At 44.6% G+C, this 22,501-nt stretch overlaps 1 protein-coding gene across 1 annotated transcript in view; it reads left to right on the top strand.

Moving 5' to 3' along the window:
- LOC124795776 (thymus-specific serine protease-like) overlaps positions 1–22,501 on the top strand; it is a 150,886-nt gene that overhangs the window by 38,947 nt on the left and 89,438 nt on the right. The window contains exon 4 of the mRNA XM_047259860.1: positions 6,015–6,250. Coding sequence (XP_047115816.1) covers positions 6,015–6,250 — 236 coding nt within the window. The remainder of the gene's footprint in view (positions 1–6,014; positions 6,251–22,501) is intronic.

The raw sequence follows: 22,501 nt of genomic DNA, 5'->3' as shown, positions 1-22,501 counted from the left end.
TTGCTAGTTATTATGTTAGTAGCATGGAGATTGCTGGTGTGAAAGAAAGTTTTCATCGCTCTTCAGAATGGTATAATGTTCGCTATGTCAAGTATCTGGGAGATGGTGACTCTAAAGCATTCAAGTAAGTTTTGGAAAGAAAACCATATGGGAACAGTGTAAATATAAGCAAACTTGGATGTATAGGACATGTGCAGAAGAGAATGTGTGCCAGGCTGAGAAGGTTAAAATCATTTATGAAAGGGAAAAAACTAGATGATGGGAAAACCTTGCATGGCAAAGGAAGGTTAACTGATTCCATAATAGACCACATTTAGAATTGATATGGCCTTGCAATCAGGCAAAATACTGCCAATCTTGAAGAAATGAGGAAAGCTATATGGGCTTTGTATTTCCACACCGCATCCACAGATGAGCATCCAGAACATGGTTTGTGCCCCAAAGGTGAAAAGAACTGGTGTAAATACAATAGGGGACTAACAACTGGAGAGAAAAGCATTCACCACCAGCCTACCATTAGCCATCATGGAAGAAATGAAGCCCATTTTCAGAGATCTGGCTGACAGAAGTCTTGTGATGAAATGTCTTCATGGGAAAACGCAGAACCCCAACGAGTGCTTGAATAGTGTGATATGGCATCGTCTCCCAAAAACAGTGTTTGTCGGAATTAATACACTACATTTTGGTGTGTATGATGCTGTGGCAACCTTCAATCTTGGGAATATAACTAAATGCCAGGCCCTTCAAAAGTTGCATTTGCGTGTTGGTTCCCGCACAGTACGTGCTATGTTGACTTTAGATCAGTACAGACTAAGGTATGCTGACAATATAATCAAGACATTGGTGAAAAAAGCAAGACAGTTGCAGAGGGGTGGCAAAAGAAGACTTGAAGATGATTATGAAGACTGTGGAGAGGGTACTAACTATGGATCAGGAATGTTTTAATCTTCTTCTCCGTTTCCTGTAAGTTTGTTTTTTACTTCTTCTAGTAATATTATCTCAGGTACTGGTGAACCTATAAGTCTATAATTTTTATGAATTAGTGACATGGGTTTCTTTTACACATTGAAACAACGATTTTTTAATTACTTGATTTACAAAAGACTTAGGGGTGGTAATCTAGTAAAAAGTAATGGAAAAAATTTACATAAAAATAAATGTAAAATATCTCTGTAACAAAATACTTTGACGATAAACTGTTGTTCGAGTATTGTTATAACATATCAATGCACATACAGTCAAAATTTTATATCTCTGTCTCCAGTAGTTTGTGAGACAATGTTCCCTATAGTAGGAATATTTTAACATTGCGGGGATATGCGATTCCGTATCCTCTTAAGCGAGAAAGTTCACCACGGCCAATATAACTCCATCACCGGAGGTATCTTAGAACGAAACAGTTAAAACAGCTTTCACCGCAATCGTCACCCCCGTTAGTTTTCAGGAAAGCATCAAAGGGTGCACAGCGAGCACCGAAATGGGCAGGCTTAAAAAGTTTCTATAATCGATGCAGACCAACTAACGGTGGATGCAAACTTCCCCCAAGCACAAATTCACAACTCAGGGAAGAATCACGTAGAGCAAGGCAATGACAACAGAGCCCGCAAACTCAACCAAACGAGATCACACGACATGGCTCGACAACAGAAAGAGGTTACCTTTCAGCGCACGGAATCAGCTAATCATAATCAAAGCTGTTCCCGTTGCAACGGTTCCCTCAGAGCAAATCGGTCAAGGCACCGACCACCAGCGGGTGACATCACGCGTTTCCTCCAACCGACTTCCTTCCTCCTCGTCGCCGGTGACTGTCCATTCCGCACTCTTCCTCCTCACAAACATTTGAAACCGGAAGACGCGGTGCAATGGCGCAGCCAGGCGACCAGAGGGAAAACGAAGCAGAGATTCGATGTAAGTACTGCAGTCAATACAAGCCGACACGGCTCACTACCGAGCACCAGTTTCAACGTCCGAAATCTTCAGCCTACAATATCTGGCTGACGCTGGGCATACGTGTCTGTTACCTCCAGTAACCTACCGGGGACCTGACAAATACGTCACGGTGTATCGCTGCTGTAATGCAATGCAAATGTGGTCCAACACGCTGTTAAGCAGATGGTCATAACGTTACGACTGATCAGTGTGTGGAATAGGTACACCTCTTATCAAAAGCATCGAGACATCCCAGTGTAACGTGGGATTGACCAACAGATGTCACGAGAACCCAATACGGAAGTGTAAAAGTTGCGCCAGAAACAGCTGAGTGGGTCGGTCAGTAGAGCTGAGTGACCTCCAACGTACACTAGTTACTTGATGTCATTTGAGTAACAAATCCATCAACTGTTCTAAAGTTGTTGCAGTCGACTGTTGGTGACGTGATTGTGAACTGGAGAAGCGAAGTAATAACCATAGATAAACCAAGACCACGTAGACGTCATGTGTTGAGGAAAAGGGCCTGTCGAACATTTACCGAGGGTGCTTGAAAAAATGGCATGAAATCAGCGGAAGAAATCACTCTTGCGCGCCAAAGCGTTACCAGCAGTCCAATTAGCACAATGACTGTGCATAGGCAGTTAAAAAGAATGTGGTACAGTGGACGAGCAGCTCATCATATGCCACAAATTTCTGTAGTAAATACTAAACGACACTTGAGCTGGCGTAAAGAGCGACGGCACTGGGGACTGGATCACTAGAGTGATAGTCACGGTATTCCTTGTGGAATTTCGATGGAAGTGTTTGGGTTTGGCGAGTACCTCGTGAACACTAACTGCCATCACGCTAGGTCCCAACAGAGGAAGTTATGTTAGAGTATCGAGGTGTTTTTCGTGGTTAGAAGCGCATAAGAAACTGTTAAATCGATATATGATGAACACATTCAGCATTGTTTACTGCACACAGTAGATGAAGTTTCTAACACCGATTTTGGCATGCAAACCATGTCTTAAAAATCATCCTTAAGTAATACAGATAATAATATCGAGTGGTTGTACTGTCTGTGTATACTGGGTATACTGGGTGACAATAATTGAACTATAAGAAATAAAATCGTCATAGTTTCTGAACGGTTTGTGTTAGGACGTTCAAACTGCGCAATTGGCCGCGGGGCATGATGGGAGCCTTGTCGTTACCGGCAATTTGCACGTGAAAATGTCATGGCAAAGCGTGCCTGAGCGTATAGGCTTGCGAATGCCTACTGTGCGAGCAATAACAGCCCAGCTGCGGCTCAAAGGAAGTTTGCGACAGGATTCAAGCTGAAGACAACCGGACCAAACAATCAAGAATTTGAATCGGAAGTTTGAGACAACGGGTAGTGTTTGTGATGACAGTGTTGACAATATCGGTCGTCCAAGTAGGGCGGCCGGCCGCGGTGGACAAGCGGTTCTAGGCACTTCAATCCGGAACCACACGGCTGCTACGATCGCTGGTTCGAATCCTGCCTCGGGCATGGATGCGTGTGATGTCCTTAGGTTAGTTAGGTTTAAGTAGTTCTAAGTTTAGGGGACTGACAACTTCAGCTGTTAAGTCCCATAGTGCTTAGAGCCATTTGAACCAAATAGGTCGAAACACCTGAAAACATCGAGAAGACACGCGTCGTGTTTCAAATCAACCCCAGGAAATCTATCAGACGAGCTGCATAACAGGTGGCAGTCAACCGTGAGCACTGCGTCAAATTGTTGTTTAAGACCTGCATCGATTCCCAGGCAAAATTCTAATCCATCAGTCGCTACGCCACACGGCTATGGGACAGCGGTTGTGTTTCGCCAACACTATTGTCCACAGAATTGACGAACACCACTTTGATATGAATATGGTTGGGTTTAGCGACGAAGCCCACTTCCATCTGGATGGGTTCGCAATAAGCAAAATTGGCGCATATGGGGAACTGGGAATCTCCATTTCGCGATCGAGAAGTCTCTTCTCCCTCAACGGGTGACTGTGTGGTGGACAGTGTCCAGTCACGAAATAATCGGTCGATATTCCCTGATGGCACTGTGACTACTGAACGGTACGTGAAGGTTTTGGAAGATAGTTTAATGCCCATTATCTAAAGTGACCCTGATTTCGACAATATGTGGTTATGCAGGTCAGAGCTCTACTCCATTCAAGTAGAAAAGTGTTTGATGTCCTGTAGGAATACTTTTGGGACCGCATTCTGGCTAGAGAGTATCCAGAGGCCACTGGAATGGGCCTTGACTGGCTACTATATTGACCCTGTCTGAAGACATGCGACTCCTTTTCGTGCGATTATATTAAAAACAATGTGTCCAGCAATAACCCCAAAACCATTGCTGAGCTGAAAACAGCCACTCAGAAGGTCATTGTCAGCATCGATGTACTGACATTTCAGCGGGTCATGCAGAATTTCGCTTTTCGTCTGTTCCACACCATCGCCAATGATGGCAGGCATATACACTACTGGCCATTAAAATTGCTACACCAAGAAGAAATGCAGATGATAAACGCGTATTCATTGGACAAATATATTATACTAGCACTGACATGTGATTACATTTTCTTCCAATTTGGGTGCATATATCCTGAGAAATCAGTACCCAGAACAACCACCTCTGGCCCTGATAACGGCCTTGTTACGCCTGTAGATTGAGTCAAACAGAGCGTGGATGGCATTTACAGTCACAGCTGCCCATGCAGATTCATCACGATACCACAGTCCATCAAGAGTAGTGACTGGCGTATTGTGACGAGCCAGTTGCTCGGCCACCATTGACCAGACGTTTTCAGTTGGTGAGAGATCTGGAGAATATGCTGGCCAGGGCAGCAGTCGAACATTTTCTGTATCCAGAAAGGTCCGTACAGGACCTGCAACATGCGGTCGTGCATTATCCTGCTGAAATGTAGGGTTTCACAGGGATCGAATGAAGGGTAGATCCACGGGTCGTAACACATCTGAAATGTAACGTTCACTGTTCAATGTGCCGTCAATGCGAACAAGAGGTGACCGAGACGTGTAACCAATGGCACCCCATACCATCACGCCGGGTGATACGCCAGTATGGCCATGACGAATACACGCTTCCAATGCGTTCACCGCGATGTCGCCAAACACAGATGCGACCATCATGATGCTGTAAACAGAACCTGGATTCATCCGAAAAAATGACGTTTTGCCATTCGTGCACCCAGGTTCGTCGTTGAGTACACCATCGCAGGCGCTCCTGTCTGTGATGCAGCGTCAAGGGTAACCGCAGCCATGGTCTCCGAGCTGATAGTCCATGCTGCTGTAAACGTCGTCGAACTGTTCGTGCAGATGGTTGTTGTCTTGCAAACGTCCCCATCTGTTGACTCAGGGATCGAGACGTGGCTGCACGATCCGTTACAGCCATGCGGATAAGATGCCTGTCATCTCGACTGCTAGTGATACGAGGCCGTTGGGGTCCAGCACGGCGTTCCGTATTACCCTCCTGAACACACCGATTCCGTATTCTGCTAACAGTCTTTGGATCTCGACCAAGGCGAGCAGCAATGTCGCGATACGATAAACCGCAATCGCGATAGGCTAAAATCCAACTTTTAGCAAAGTCGTAAACGTGATGGTACGCATTTCTCCTGCTTACACGAGGCATCACAACAATGTTTCACCAGGCAACGCCGGTCAACTGCTGTTTGTGAATGAGAAATCGATTGGAAACTTTCCTCATGACAGCACGCTGTAGGTGTGCCAACCTTGTGTGAATGCTCTGAAAAGCTAATCATTTGCATACCACAGCACCTTCTTCCTGTCGGTTAAATTTCGCGTCTGCTGCACGTCATCTTGGTGGTGTAGGAATTTTAATGGCCAGTAGTGTAGAACATGTCATAACCTAAATCCGAATATCTGTAGTGACGCTTACATGGTGAATAAAGTGTGTGCAAGCTGTAATTAGTAACTAATTTACGTTTTTTCTGCATATAGTTGAGTAGTTGTCACCCTGTGGATGACGTTAACTACCAGCCTGAACTCGAGAAGAACGGTGCAGCCGGAGACGGTTGCCCTACTTTGCACTTCACTGCCACAGGGACCTGTCCAAGGAGAATCTGCGGTTCCTGAGTGCGGAGCAGGCGCTGGCGGACCTCGCCAACTTCATCCGGCAGTACCGCCAGGAACACGCCGACACGCTGCTCGTGCCGTGGGTGGTGTTCGGCGGCTCGTACGCCGGCAACCTGGCCGCCTGGGCGCGCCTCCGCTACCCACACCTGGTGGACGCCGCCGTCGCCTCCAGCGCGCCCGTCCTCGCCAACCTCACCTTCCCAGGTTAGCCGGTCTCCCTCCTCTTCCTCTCAACCGTCAGCTGGTAAATACTTCTGCAATAAAGGAGATCACTCACCGAAAATCGGTAGCACTGAGTAGTCGATAAGCGCACACAAAAAGTAAGAAAATTTTCTAGCTTCCGGAGTAATCCTTTCTCAACCTACAGTAAAATACACGAAGGAAATACACACACACGCCTACATGGGCTGGACTAATAGCGTCAGTGCTGCATTTCAGGAGGGCTGTGTCAGATGGGGTGGATAGGCGGAGAGAGAGACGAGGGACGAGTAGTACTGCCAGTCGCTGCAGTCATGGACTGTGCGGTTGGTCCCGGCGTAGGTTCGAGTCCTCCCGCGGGCATGAGTATGTGTGTGTTTGTCCTTAGGATAGTTTAGGTTAAGTAGTGTGTAAGCTTAGGGACTGATGACCTTTAACAGTTAAGTCCCGTAAGATTTCACACACATTTGAACATTTTTTGAGTACTGCCAGTGCTGCATTTCGGGCCGCGCTGGGTAGCAACGCGGTCTAGGGCGCCTTGTCACGGTCCATGCGGCTCCCACCGTCGGAGGTTCGAGGCCTCCCTCGGGCATTGGTATGTGTTTTGTCCATAGCGTAAGTTAGTTTAACTTAGATTAAGTAGTGTGTAGGCTTAGGGACCGACGACCTCAGCAGTTTGGTCCCATAAGACCTTACCGCAAATTTCCAATTTTGCTGCATTTCGGCAGGTGGAATAGGTTGTGGTAGGGGTTGTGTCAGGTAGGGTGGGTAGAGGGGGAGAGAGGCTCATCCCACCCCTCTCTCCCACTTCCCTCCCTACCTGACACAACCCCTACCACAAACTATCCCACCTGCCGAAATGCAGAAATTGTACTATTCATCCAGCCAGCACCATATAGTGCCAGCCATAAATGTGATATGCATATGTGTACATGCATGTGTGTGTGTGTGTGTGTGTGTGTGTGTGTGTGTGTTTGTGTGGAAGAGAGAGAGAGAGAGAGAGAGAGAGAGAGAGAGAGAGAGAGACTGTCTCTTCTTTGGGTATTTTACTCTAGCTCGCAAAAGGGTTAATCTGAAAACTAGCAAGTTTTCTTACTTTTGTGTGTGCCAGTCGACGATTCGACACTTCTGCTTTTCGGTGAGCGGTTTCATTTATTCCAAAAGTATGTAAACTATACTAGAACTTTCGTACAACTGTTAGTTGTTTTGAAAGATTCTTTCATCTAAGCGATGTGGAATGAGTCTTTTTACAGGATATGTTAAAATGTCCCCTTAGAAAAATTATAAATGACTGTGCTTAAACTGACACACAATATTTTTAGCGCAACGGAATCTGACTTTCAATAATCCCTACAAAAGAATGGCCCTGACTAACATTAACCTATACCTTTCACAAATCACTTACCTCACAAAAATCTTCGTAACTCAAGCTACTGCAATACAGCGAGCGCCACTACTGCCAGCTAAATAAAAGATTCAAACTACTGAAGGCACTAACTACTGATAGGCATAGCTAGCAAATGAAAGGTTTTGATAGAGAACAAACAATGTATTTATCTTAATAGTGTTCAAAAGTTATAATATATTTATATCAGTTCATGATATCCAGTCTTACAAATTTACTCTTTCTGATGGACACACGTCCAGATCGTCCGCTCTAAAAATTCCGCCACCTGTCTCCCCACATCCACCACTGCTGGCGGCTCACCTCCAACTGCGCAACGCTACACGCTGTTAACAGCCAACTGCCCAACACTACAATAGCGACTATTTCAACAATGCCCACCAGCCACAGACTGCACACAGCACAGCCAGTGATTTTCATACAGAGCGCTAGGTTACGTTACCAACATAAAAACCTAAACAGCCTACTTACAATGTATGTATGATTATTGTTAACATTAATGAACTTAGTCTTACTCACGCGATTATACTTCAACATCCGTTCTTATTACAGGATGCCAGTTTTTAAATAGGAGTTCGTCCATAAAATAGAGAGAGAGTTGACCAAGAGAAGTGGTTTTCGGTTAGATGTGAACTTACTTTATGTCAGACACCTTATGTTATTGGGAAAATGATCACAAATTTTTGCTGTTGCATATTGAACTCCTCTCTGAGCCACTTACGGCGTTAATAGTGGGTAATAAATGACATTATATCCTCTGGCGTTGTTTGTATGTACTTCACTATGCTTCTCAAATTGTGATGGATTATTTATGACAAATTTCATTTATATTTCATCAGTATTGTGTAATTAAAATAACTAACTCCTTGAAGACGTACGTACATGATGATTTCTGATCACTCCCACTCGTTATTCCTACTGCTAAATTTTGTGCAATCAATATGTTCTCTCTAAATGACGAGTTGCCCCAGAAAATTATTCCATAAGACATTACTGAGTGGAAATAAGCTAAATATGTCAGGAGCTTGGTCCGTTCATTGCCAAGACTTGAAATTATACAAAGAGCAAAAAGAGCTGACTTTGTTTGAGAAGTTCAGTAATACTCAAGGTTGTTATAAATAATGGAAGAGAGTTGTCAGACTTGCTGCAGTTATGTTATTTGGCATATTGTCACAGGCCTTTGCAGACATATAGAGAATCTTGAAAAAAAAAATTTAAATATATTTCAAGCAGACCATATGTGCCTCCTTACTGGTTCCACATATATGAAGTCGATAACAAGGTTCTTCCCACGTGCAGTGCAGCATGTCCACAGCAATGTGTTCAAAAGCACTGCTGATACAATCTCGCCGTTCTGATAGATTTGTTGGTAGAGGAGGCGTAAACATTGAACCTTTCACATAACTCACACAAAAAAAATCACATGGGTTAGGTCGTGAGAGTGTGGAAGTCATGACATAAAATGTTGATCATCAGCTCACCACAACAAAATCCATCAGTTTCTCAGTTCAAGAATTCACGACCATCATGATAAAGTGGCGTGGCGTCTATTGGTGAATGTAGTTCACACTTTTAGTCCCCAGTGGTGGCATGAGGCAATTTTCCACCTTTGATGGATCAGAAATGTTCTGTACTATACTGGGGGGATTCTCTGTCCTCCAGAATCACACGTTGTACATGTTCACTGTCCCATTCACAAAAAATATTGCCTCATCACTAAAGCTGAGTTTCTCACATAACATATTCTCTTCCATAAGCTATCGCAACTGTGCCGAGTATTGAAAGCATCTAACTTTCCCAACAGGAGTCAGGGCTAGTAGCAATTGCAAGCAATAATGCTTCAGCTTCAATCGTTTCCTTAAGGCCTGAACGGATGGTTGTGGTATGTTCAGCTTACTTGCTCTTTTCGTCGAATTCTGTGGGGTAAGTGTGAAACTCGACGATATGCAGTCAACCGTTTCTTCACTCACTGGAGGCCGACCCATTGATTTCCCATTGCAGAGGCTTCCTGAAGCTTTAATCTGCGCATACCATCACCGAACGGAGTTGACAGTTGGTGGATCTTTTTTTGAACTTAGTTCTGAAGTGTCGCTGCACTGTTACGGCAGACTGATGTGAATAGATTTCAGGCATAACATAAGATTTCTCCGCGCCTGTCGCCATCTTACCTAACTGCTCTACGCTGCGCTCTCGTGGAAGAAATCTGAAGTCTGGCTGAAAAAATACAACACTTTTTGAATCATTTTATGTGAGTTTTGAGCTTGGTGACAATATCCCAGTTAATGTAGCTACAGTAAATTTGTTAAATCGCTTCAGTCATTTATAATAACCATGTACTTCTTCCATTTCAAGATTTTATCAGCATGTACACCAAAAAATTTGTAGCATTCTACCCTGTTTACTGACTCCTTTTCATGTGCTGCATCAATTGTTGCTGTGACTCTATTTGTTGTGCAGAACTGAAAACTGTGTGTTTTCTAAAAATTTAGAGCGAGACAGTTTTCCGAGAACCACTTAATAATTCTTTGAAAACTTCCACAGGAGTGAAGCCAAGATTGAACCCTGTGCGACTCCATTTTTGATTTCACCAGAGTTGCTAAAATTTTGTCCCTTCCAGCATTTCCAATTCATTTCACATGAATATACGAGCAAAGAAATTATTGTGGCCAACTCACTCATCCAAATTCTTCTACGGAATTTCAATTCTGCATCTACATCTGTACAGTAGTCCAAAAGTCACCTTAAGCTGTGTGGCGAAGAGCACTTTGTGTACTACTATCTGATCCCCCTTTCCTTTCCCATTCGCGAATGGTACTCGAGATGAACGATTCTTGGTTGACCTCCGTAGGTCAGTTTTACGCACAGTACAGATGGTCCCAGGGATAGGGCGCCGAGAAAAACTGCAGTAGCGGCAGGCCTCTATGGGCCCTTGAACACTGTGGTGGCAAAAGAAATGGCACGAGGGCTATTCGGAAAGTAAGGAACGACAGGTCGCGAAATCAAAACTGTTTTGGTTGCAACAGTTAGCTACAACCTGCAGCTACTTATCTCCATAGTCGCCGATCCGACTTAGACGTTTGTCGTAGCGTTGTACCAACTTTCGAATACCCTCGTTATAGAAGGCAGCCGCCAGTGCTTTCCGCCAATTCTCTGCGCTGGCCTACAGCTCGTTGTCTGTGCCAAAATGTTGTCTTCATAGCCAGCGGTTCATGTGAGCAGACTTGAAACGCATAGGGAGACAATTACGGGCTGTGTTGTGGGTAATCAAACATTCCCAACTGAAAACGATGCAGGAGCATCTTCATTGCCCCTGCAGAATGCGGTTGAGAATTGTCTTGAAGAAGAAAACGCACGACAGTTAAGTAATGTTGGCTGCATAGCTTCAGGCGAAATTTCTCACCAGGCCCTCGTACTTGGTGGCAGACACTATTGTTCTACGTATCTTTATGTGCTCCCCGTGTGCTCAGAAATAAAAAGAACGACGTAACGCTGTCGATGGACATACTAGAGACACTGCCCAACACACCTGTGCAAAACTTCACCGTATTTTCACTGTGGTTTCCATTTCGCGACCGATCGTTCCTTACTTTCCGAATAAGCCTCGTTTATCTCCTTATATCGTGTTGGACCTCCTTTTCCTCGGCGTAGTGCAGCATCTCGACGTGGAACAGACTCAACAAGTCGTTTGAAGTCTCCTGCAGTAACAGTGAACCATACAGCCGTCCATAATTGCGAAAGTGTTGGCTATGCAGGATTTTGAGCACGAAATGACCTCTCGATTATATTCCATAAATGTTCGATGGGAGTCATGTCGGGCTATCTCGGTGGCCAGATCATTCGATCGAGTTATGCGGAATGTTCTTCAAACCCATCGTGAACAAGTGTTGCCACTGTCATCCAAAAAAGTTCCGTCGTTGTTTGGGATCATGACGTCCGTGAATGGCTGCAAATGGTCTCCAAGTAGTTAAAAATTCAGATGACCTATTCCATTCCATGTAAACCCAACCCACACTATTAGGGAGCCACCACCAGCGTTTTTGTTGGAAACTTGGGTCCATGGCTCCGTGGGGTCTGCACCTCAAGCGAACCCTACCATCAGCTCTTATCAACAGAAATCGTGACTCACCTCACCAGGCCACCGTTTTCCACTCGTCTTCGGTGCAACCGATACTGTAACAGGCCAGGAGAGGCGCTATCAGCAAATACACTCGCATCGGTCCTCCGCTGCCATAGCCCATTAAACGCCAAAATTTGCTGCACTGTCCTAACGGATACGTTCGTGGTACGTCCCACATTGATTTCTGCCGTTATTTCACGCAATTTTGCTTGTCTGTTAGCACTGACAACGCTATGCAAACTCCACTGTTCTCTGTCGTTAAGTGAAGTCCGCCGGCCACTGTGTTTTCTGCGATTAGAGGTGATGTCTGAAGTTTGGTATTCGTGACACACTCTCGACACCATGGATCTCGGAATATTGAAAGCCGTAACGATTTTCGAAGTGGAATGTCTCCTGCGTTTAGCTCCAACTACGATTCCGCTGTCAAAGTCGCTTAACTCCCGTCGTGAAGCCATAATCAATTCGGAAGCACTTCTACATCTACATCTACATCTACATCTACATCTACATTTATACTCTGCAAGCCACCCAACGGTGTGTGGCGGAGGGCACTTTACGTGCCACTGTCATTACCTCCCTTTCCTGTTCCAGTCGCGTATGGTTCGCGGGAAGAACGACTGTCTGAAAGCCTCCGTGCGCGCTCTAATCTCTCTAATTTTACATTCGTGATCTCCTCGGGAGGTATAAGTAGGGGGAAGCAATATATTCGATACCTCATCCAGAAACGCACCCTCTCGAAACCTGGCGAGCAAGCTACACCGCGATGCAGAGCGCCCCTCTTGCAGAGTCTGCCACTTGAGTTTATTAAACATCTCCGTAACGCTATCACGGTTACCAAATAACCCTGTGACGAAACGCGCCGCTCTTCTTTGGATCTTCTCTATCTCCTCCGTCAAATCGATCTGGTACGGATCCCACACTGATGAGCAATACTCAAGTATAGGTCGAACGAGTGTTTTGTAAGCCACCTCCTTTGTTGATGGACTACATTTTCTAAGCACTCTCCCAATGAATCTCAACCTGGTACCCACCCTACCAACAATTAATTTTATATGATCATTCCACTTCAAATCGTTCCGCACGCATACTCCCAGATATTTTACAGAAGTAACTGCTACCAGTGTTTGTTCCGCTATCATATAATCATACAATAAAGGATCCTTCTTTCTATGTATTCGCAATACATTACATTTGTCTATGTTAAGGGTCAGTTGCTACTCCCTGCACCAAGTGCCTATCCGCTGCAGATCTTCCTGCATTTCGCTGCAATTTTCTAATGCTGCAACTTCTCTGTATACTACAGCATCATCCGCGAAAAGCCGCATGGAACTTCCGACACCTGAGTGAACATCGTCAAACTAAAACTACAAATCCATAAATTATCTTCAGACTATAAAACTTATCTGCAACTGCGTCGGCCCCACTTTGCCACCGCGATGCGGCGGTCACTAGTGCTGTACTTACTTCCAGTACCGGCGGCAGACTCGAGTTAACGTTCGAATGTGGATCCGCAGCGAGTTACATCGGGAGCGGTGTTCAGATGCGGATCCACAATACGCCACGCATGGGGTAGTGTTTGAAAGGTGGATCCGCCTCGCGCAGCGTACGAAGCTGTATTCGAATGCAGATCCACAGTACACAATACCCGAGTTAGCGTTCGAGTGTGGATCTGCTGCGTACTACACAGGGTGTTACAAAAAGGTACGGCCAAACTTTCAGGAAACATTCCTCACACACAAAGAAAGAAAATATATTATGTGGACATGTTTCCGGAAACGCTTACTTTCCACGTTAGAGCTCATTTTATTACTTCTCTTCAAATCACATTAATCATAGAACGGAAACACACAGCAACAGAACGTACCAGCGTGACTTTAAACACTTTGTTACAGGAAATGTTCAAAATGTCCTCCGTTAGCGAGGATACATGCATCCACCCTCTGTCGCATGGAATCACTGATGCGCTGATGCAGCCCTGGAGAATGGCGTATTGTATCACAGCCGTCCACAATACGAGCACGAAGAGTCTCGACATTTGGTACCGAGGTTGCGTAGACAAGAGCTTTCAAATGCCCCCATAAATGACTGTCGAGAGGGTTGAGGTCAGGAGAGCGTGGAGGTCATGGAATTGGTCCGCCTCTACCAATCCATCGGTCACCGAATCTATTGTTGAGAAGCGTACGAAAACTTTGACTGAAATGTGCAGGAGCTCCATCGTGCATGAACCACATGTTGTGTCGTACTTGTAAAGGCACATGTTCTAGCAGCACAGGTAGAGTATCCCGTATGAAATCATGATAACGTGCTCCATTGAGCGTAGGTGGAAGAACATGGGGCCCAATCAAGACATCACCAACAATGCCTGCCCAAACGTTCACAGAAAATCTGTGTTGATGACGTGATTGCACAATTGCGTGCGGATTCTCGTCAGCCCACACATGTTGATTGTGAAAATTTACAATTTGATAACGTTGGAATGAAGCCTCATCCGTAACGAGAACATTTGCACTGAAATGAGGATTGACACATTGTTGGATGAACCATGTACCCGTGGAGGCCAATCAGCTGCTAATAGTGCCTGCACACGCTGTACATGGTACGGAAACAACTGGTTCTCCCGTAGCACTCTCCATACAGTGACGTGGTCAACGTTACCTTGTACAGCAGCAACGTCTCTGACGCTGACATTAGGGTTATCGTCAACTGCACGAAGAATTGCCTCGTCCATTGCAGGTGTCCTCGTCTCGTCGTTCTAGGTCTTCCCCAGTCGCGAGTCATAGGCTGGAATGTTCCGTGCTCCCTAAGACGCCGATCAATTGCAAAAATGGCTCTGAGCACTATGGGACTCAACTGCTGAGGTCATTAGTCCCCTAGAACTTAGAACTAGTTAAACCTAACTAACCTAAGGACATCACAAACATCCATGCCCGAGGCAGGATTCGAACCTGCGACCGTAACGGTCTTGCGGTTCCAGACTGCAGCGCCTTTAACCGCACGGCCACTTCGGCCGGCCGCCGATCAATTGCTTCGAACGTCTTCCTGTCGGGACACCTTCGTTCTGGAAATCTGTCTCGATACAAACGTACCGCGCCACGGCTGTTGCCCCGTGCTAATCCATACATCAAATGGGCATCTGCCAACTCCGCATTTGTAAACATTGCACTGACTGCAAAACCACGTTCGTGGTGAACACTAACCTGTTGATGCTACGTACTGATGTGCTTGATGCTAGTACTGTAGAGCAATGAGTCGCATGTCAACACAAGCACCGAAGTCAACATTACCTTCCTTCAGTTGGGCCAACTGGCGGTTAATCGAGGAAGTACAGTACATACTGACGAAACTAAAATGAGCTCTAACATGAAAATTAAGCGTTTCCGGACACATGTCCACATAACATCTTTTCTTTATTTGTGGGTGAGGAATGTTTCCTGAAAGCTTGGCCGTACCTTTTTGTAACACCCTGTATATCCGGAGCTGTGTCCGGGGGCGGATCCACCACACGCAGCATCCGCGATAGGGTTCGCTGGTGGACCAAGCACGCGTTACGTCCGGACAAGTATTCTATGCTCGAAGTTTGGTCCAACAACCGATGGGACTGGGTCCTGGGAGCCGTCCGTGAGGCGTGCATGTACACACACATACAGAAAACAGAGCAAGCGCTCTCCGAATGTGGAGGTGACTGGATACGCCTGGGTTTCATTTACAGGCAATTTTAGAAAAAAGAACGATAGATTATGTAGCGGTCGCATGGATGGATGTGACATAAAATCGAAAGAAATGCGAAAACTGATTAGCGCATAGGTATAAACTAACCTAATATACACCGAAATGCAGTGAAAATGAGGACGTACTTTCTTATCTTCTGGTTCGCAGGGAGCAATTTGTACATGGAGTCAAGTATGCTGCAACAAGAGGAATGTAGGAAAACGATGATATCGATGCGAGCGGAATAAGGAAGGTAGTCAATTTTTTCTCGTTGAGTTCGTATTATAGTGTATGTCTAATGAGGTAGCAGTGATACACGCGAGTTGAATACTGTATTTGATGCTTTTGAGGAGGACAGAGAATCATTCACGTCTAAACTTACTCACCTCTGTGTTATAGGATAACAGAGAGTGTACGGGATGATCGACTGAGATAGAGCTGTAACTAGGTACGATTTAAACGTTGACTAATTTAATCTAGAAAAAGACAAGTTGATGAGTGTCGATTTTTTTTCCAGTGTTCTATCTGGATGCTTTAGTCACGTGATATAGCCTGCGTTCTAGTCGTATGCACCTACAATACTTAACACATGATACATTGGATGATTTACGTAAAAACGTATAAATATCACTCCGTTCTTGTTTTTCTTAACTGTATGCTATTAAAGTAAGGCTCTTTGAGATCTGTTACTATAGTTCCATATGGTATGCTAAGCTCCAAGACTTGGTTACATCTCGAGAAATGTGGTGCACTTGGAGGGGTTAGGACTAGGAAAGCTCTATTCAGTCAAGAGAGGTGAAGCGTAGCTATATTCGTCTGCTCGGTTGAGGATTAATTGGGTAGCGATGTTGCAGGGTAGGCTGGTCAGTGCCGAGGTGAGGACGGTCTTTTAACGTAGGAGGGCGAGATTGCTCTGTGACTGCCATACGCAGAGAGAGTGATCGAGTACTATGCGCGAGGTCTCAGAAATATGTACAGCGTTGTTTGGTATACTTGGATCGTTTTTATGTGTTCGAGAATTAAGTGTGAATGGACGTACTGAGCAGTCATCTATCAATGCTCGCAATGATACTTGCAAAGTAGACGAGGTATGGTTTAGCTACGATACTGAAATTAGGAAAACATGCTGTCACATGATTGGCCAGTCCTGGACTTGCTGTAAAATTTTCCGCGATATCAGTTGTGATGGATAATATTACAGTAGATACGTGGTGTCTTATCCATACCATCCGTGCATTGGGTACCACATAATGATTGAGTGACAATGCTTGTATGAGTTGGGGAACAAATTTTGGTTGATGAACCGCAACTTCTGGAGTTGCTAGCACCGAAAACGGTGATCCCGTACTTGTGCGCAAAATGAACAATCACTAGGGATGGAAGGCAGAGTTGTCAACTATTGGGTCATTGCGACATATGAGTTTAAATGTAGAGGCTGTCAATCACTTTCGGTGGGGTAGTTTGGAAAGTCGCCACAACGCTACCAGGCTCTTCTAGTTTCCTTGTGTTGTGACTGTCCTTTATTTAAAATCATTCAATGTTATGCTATCGACTGTAAGAATATGATTTACAAGGTGCAAGGTATAGTTCCCTGTGAGAGGCCGTGCATAAGTCCGTCTTAATGTCTGTGCAGGGTAGGAATTCTAGCTAGTCAGAGGTCTATAGCGCGCTAAAGTATTAGGACTGTGCTTAATATCGACGAGTACGAGGTGAATTTTACAATATTATATTAAAAATGTTTTTGGTCTTCTAATACGCGAGTCTGGAGATGTCTGTATAAAAGGGTGCAGGCTCTGATCAGAAAGACTGGCGCCTTTCTGCCAACAGGAAAAGGCTGTCGAATTAGCTGAACTGTTCTGAGGGCGACTTGGGTCGACTGAGGGTGCATTGACGTAAAATGGCTATTTTGTACCGTATAGGAAAATGAATTTTATCTTTATTACAAGGACAAGGTGCGAGTCGGAATATTGTTATCATTGGTCTGTGTTTAAGTATATAATATTAAATGCCCTGTCCTCGGTGAGAGGGGTGTGTATGTAGGTAAAAGTATTTGCTTATTTGACTACATGTATGCGTAATTTAGTACGTTTAATTGTTCACCGATTATGACTATCTGTGTAAAAAGGAATTATTATGTTCAATTGAGCTGGGTTGTATGTGGGGGGCGTAAATGCTTGTACAAAATTATTATAACGGCTAAAAATGGTTCAAAAAATGGCTCTGAGCACTATGGGACTCAACTGCTGAGGTCATTAGTCCCCTAGAACTTAGAACTAGTTAAACCTAACTAACCTAAGGACATCACAAACATCCATGCCCGAGGCAGGATTCGAACCTGCGACCGTAGCGGTCTTGCGGTTCCAGACTGCAGCGCCTTTAACCACACGGCCACTTCGGCCGGCTTATTATAACGGTATGGGTGGCATTTAAGTAGAACAAGTTCTGTGAAAGTGTGTGTTGAAGAACTGAGCGAGTGGATGACGCGACTCATCTACGACTGTATCAATAGGACATGTAAATAAATGTCGGATAACCTAAATTGGGGTCTTTTTTTTCTTTTAAATCATATGTATGACTTCTGCTTGGAATTATGTTTGTCTATTTGTTCTAAATGCATACTAATATATGCTTAGAAAGGGAGAATGTTTTTTTTATTATTAAGTGAGTTTTGGCAGGAGTGAGTGGAAATTGTCAGCGCAGCGTGAATACGTCGGGTTCGCTGGCTGGGTTGGGGGGGAGGGGGGGGGGGGAGACAGTCATGTCGAGTTGGAGATGCAGGGGAGGGTAGAGATCTGCGCTAGTCAGGAATCCATTTTTGCAGTGTATGTGGTTAGACAATAGCTGGAGAGCAGGTATAGAGAGAGTCCACTTTGGCATGCTGGTCCTGGAGCGTTTCGCACTGGGTGCAGCCATCTTGAATATTGGTAATTGCGTAATCACGTAATCAACTGACATGATGACAGAGCGCTCTGGTGCTTGTGATAGGAGCTAAACACAGTTGAATTTGGAGCCATTTTTGTTAGGTAAACGAATTGTATGATCTTCCGCCAAAATTCAAACTCCCTACCAAAATCGGACATCTTGAATGAGGCCCTCTGCTAGTGGCGATGTGTACTAACCCAGTTGGACTCCGGACCTCGTGGCTAACACACGCGTATGATATAAATAATAATAAAAATAAATTATAATAAATAATAATAAATGATCATAAATGATAATAAATAATAATAAATAACTGGAGCAGCTGTCCGAATGCAGAGACCTGTTGGAGTGTATCTATCTGTAAGAGTTAACTTTGATGTCCTCTAGACGGCTGAATAGCGAAGTAATAGTATGTGTTGGGCGGCTTTGGTGATCAAGTCAGAATTTGAGATGATGATTGATTTGGGTTGGAGTGTTATTCGATGGGATGTAGATTGTTCGGTTGACTACTTCTGCACATTTGCTTCCTTTATTTAGTTGAGTGAAGATAGATTGTGGTGTGTTGGATACACGCTTGTCTGTTCTCTAGACCTGGGATAGACCTTAGTTGACATGTAAATTATAGCCAAGATCTCGAATATGTTACATAACTGAGACCAGTATTCGAGAGTGGAAATATCATTTTGTGTATGTTTGTTTCTAGTTAGTCAGTGGTTTACAGCATGCTGCACGTAGATGAAGTTCGGTGTTTGTAGAGAATTAATTTGAAGTCTATATCTTGGGAATTATGATGAACTAGTGATCGGTAGGGTGTAGGCTAGTGCATGATATTGAGGAGTACAGCTAAAATCGTGTAATATTATGGAGAAAGTACATGTGTTCTTGCAGTCTATGAGTCTGAGGTTGTTTGTAGAAAAGCGAACAGACAAGGAAGGAGAGACAGTAAAGCGTTTGTGCTGAGGGGGGGACAACACGGAATTTGTAAAAAGAGTTCTGAGGGTGACTTAGGTCTGCTGATGTAAGAGGGAAGATTAGCTCTGAGTGTCGGGTCTGTAGAGAAAAAGAGCAGGTTGACGGTGCTTTCCTAGGATTGGAGAGCATTGGGGTATATAGACGCTGAAGGAATAGGAAATTTTTTTTCCATGCTGTAGGGATATACTGGATAAGGGCACTGTTTTGTGTCAAATATGTATATACTGTATTGTAAAGTTAATGTGGTTTACATTGTGTAGCGTTTGTATACATTGCATTGTAAAGTTAATATTGTTTATGTCATGTGATGAGTAGAGAGGAAGTCGTAAGGGTGGTAGAGATATTTCCAGAGTAACATGGGTCAAGAGAGTGTATTTCCGATACTTTGCTCATGGTCGAATGCCAATCAATTGAGACCGCGATCGTAACATTTAACTGTAAGCATAATGACATCAACGACTTCGGTATTCGAGAGTGCGAATATCATTTTTTGGTCTGTTTGTTTCTAGTTACTCAGTGGTTTACAGGATGCTGTACTTCGAAAAATTTTGGTGTGTTCTTGTAGTCTTTGAGTCTGGAGATGTTTGTAAAAAAAAAAAAAAAAAAAAAAAAAGCGAGAAGGCAAGGAAGAAGAGAAAGTAACGCATTTGTGTTGAGCGGAAGCGATCGCCAAAATTGAGGAACAATTCTGAGAGGGACTTCTGTCCGTTGATGTAGAAGGGCTGATTACCGCTGAGTGTCAAGTGTGTAAAAAGAAAGAGCAGGTTCACAGCGCTTCCTAAGGAATGGAGAGAATTGGGGCATATAGTCGGTATTGTAAAGTTACTGTGGCTTACATTGTGTAGGGTTTGTATATAATGGATTGTAAAGTTAGTATTGCTTATGTTATGGGATGAGTAGAGAGGATGACCGTGTGTGTGTGTGTGTGTTTGTGTGTGTGTGTGTGTGTGTGTGTGTGTGTGTGTGTGCGTAAATTGAGGGGGCTGTGGAGGTAATTTAGCGATCTCTGTAAAAGTAAGCAAAGAAAACCTCAGAAAGAAAAGCAGGCTGGTACTTCGATAACGGGTCCTTAGGAAATTAGGCCTGTAAATTCGATAAGAAGGAATAAGAATGATTAATTGGTTGTTCTGGGATATAGGAGGCTTGAGAACATTTGCGTATGTTGAGAGCTGGAAGGGTAGGAGGTTAGGAGCGCATCCAGTATTATTTTCGTGAACAAGTTCTGTTAGGGTAAGAATTTGAATTTACAAATAAGCTGAGAAAAAACGAAAGCGAACGTTAACTATTTCTGGGGGGCACCATACAATTTCGGAGGGGCTGACTGGGTTCTTGTTTTCTTTTTTTACGTAGTATGATGATCGTTTTAGATTGTGAGGGGAGGGCAACACTGGGATGTGTGCGGACGGTGTGTGTGTGAACTCGCTCTCGGCTATTCTGACAACAGACGTGAAGGTGGAGGTGTGTCGAAAATAGGTCGACAAGCAATGGAATGCGGCCTTAACATGTGTGTTGGACCTCGCTGAGCTAAGATGGTCACAGACGACGCGCGCGGCCTGGCTTGGACAGTCATGTTCGGCGTCTAGGTGATATGAATTTCTCAGGTGTTAGGTGTGAATGTGGCTGTCATCAAGTCATGTTTTAGGGGTCGAACAGAGACCTTTGAGCGAATTGAGAGCTGTCGGACGTGTGACTAAGTGTGGGACAGGTTCATTGCGCGCGTCTGTTTAGTTATTTTGATATGCGTTATTTGGACAGATTACGAGTGCTGATGGTGTTTACAGTTATGTGTACTGCATTATTTAGGAGCAGTTTGATGTTGTGCATTGAAATTAGGAGCTGTTTGTGTGTCTGCCGACTGTGCAGCATGACACCAGGTACATCAGTACGAGTGTTTTTTGTACGAGAGTGATAGATATACTCGATGCCTAAATAAAATGTACGTTAAATATTTGTGGGACGATATACAATATGAGAGAGTTCGAGTTGGTTATTATTTTTTTTACTTGGAGGTTTTGTTAGATCGAATTGCTGAGGCAAGTAGCTATGAGAGCGCGAGGGATGTGATTGCAGCATATCTCCGTCTCTCAGCGGTTAACTACAGGTGGGGCAAGCGATGTTCTAGGCTTAGGTACTTGGGGGTGTGCTCTGGCCATGTCCTAGACTGTGTGTATTGAATAACAGTATTCGGGACATAGTTTAGCTAGAATATTTACAGAGGAGTATGTCCGACGCGAGTATAAAGGTCCAGGCTGTGACGTGGGCGGTCTCGCGCTCGTGGTGTGTGAGAGAGGCAAAGCCGACGATTTTGAATCATCACAGGTGACTTAGGTTAGTGGCTTCGTTTGCCACAATTTTCTTGTGTTGGTAGCGAAACACGAACTGACCACCAGAATTCAAACTTGGCTTATTTGTATAGACAAAATGTGATATAGGTTAATGTAGGTTAGTATACGTTAGTGCACGTTAGCAAACGGCAGTACACATTAGTACATGTTAGCCAACAAACATGGGTCGGTAAGGGGATGTGGTGGTCGGTAGGGACTTTAGCTATTTCATTTCAAGTCCAGGTGGGCGTGGGACTGGCGAAAATTGATTCCAAGCCTAGGTGGACGTGGCACTTTTCTGCACCAGAGAGGTTAGTTAATTGATCAATTTAATTAAGTAGTCATGCGATCTTTGTTACATTCACTTGCGGAGGTACTAAGCTTTTAGCGTGTCACGTGATAGAACTTTCCAAACATCTCGGGCGGTTGTGTGATGTAGGTATCGGCAGATTCAAACCTGTTCAGAAAACTAAATTTGGGGTGTAACGTGTCCTTTGTCTGGCACATGGGCGACAGGTTCCATCCTGTCCAGCATTAAGTGCTCCTGGCCGCACTCCGCGAAAACATGTTTACGTAGGTGGACTCTGCGGCACCGGCGGGGGAGCGCGCGCTGGCCCGGCGACCGGACCCCAGCCGCCCGGGAGCAGCCGCGGGCTAACGGTGATCGGGGAAGCCTCCTCTACAGGCGACGATATGAACTAAGTCAGTTGGAGCGTGTACCTCGTGCCGAATGCACAGAGTGTTGCCGCGATCTCGAGGATGTGTACTAACTCTGTTGGAGAACAAGTGATGACAGTACTGTTTGAAAT

The sequence above is a fragment of the Schistocerca piceifrons genome, chromosome 4 (genome assembly GCF_021461385.2).
Source record: "Schistocerca piceifrons isolate TAMUIC-IGC-003096 chromosome 4, iqSchPice1.1, whole genome shotgun sequence".
NCBI classification, from domain to species: domain Eukaryota; kingdom Metazoa; phylum Arthropoda; class Insecta; order Orthoptera; family Acrididae; genus Schistocerca; species Schistocerca piceifrons.
The sequence above is the reverse complement of the archived record's forward strand: the minus strand, read 5'-3'. Positions and strand labels throughout refer to the sequence as shown.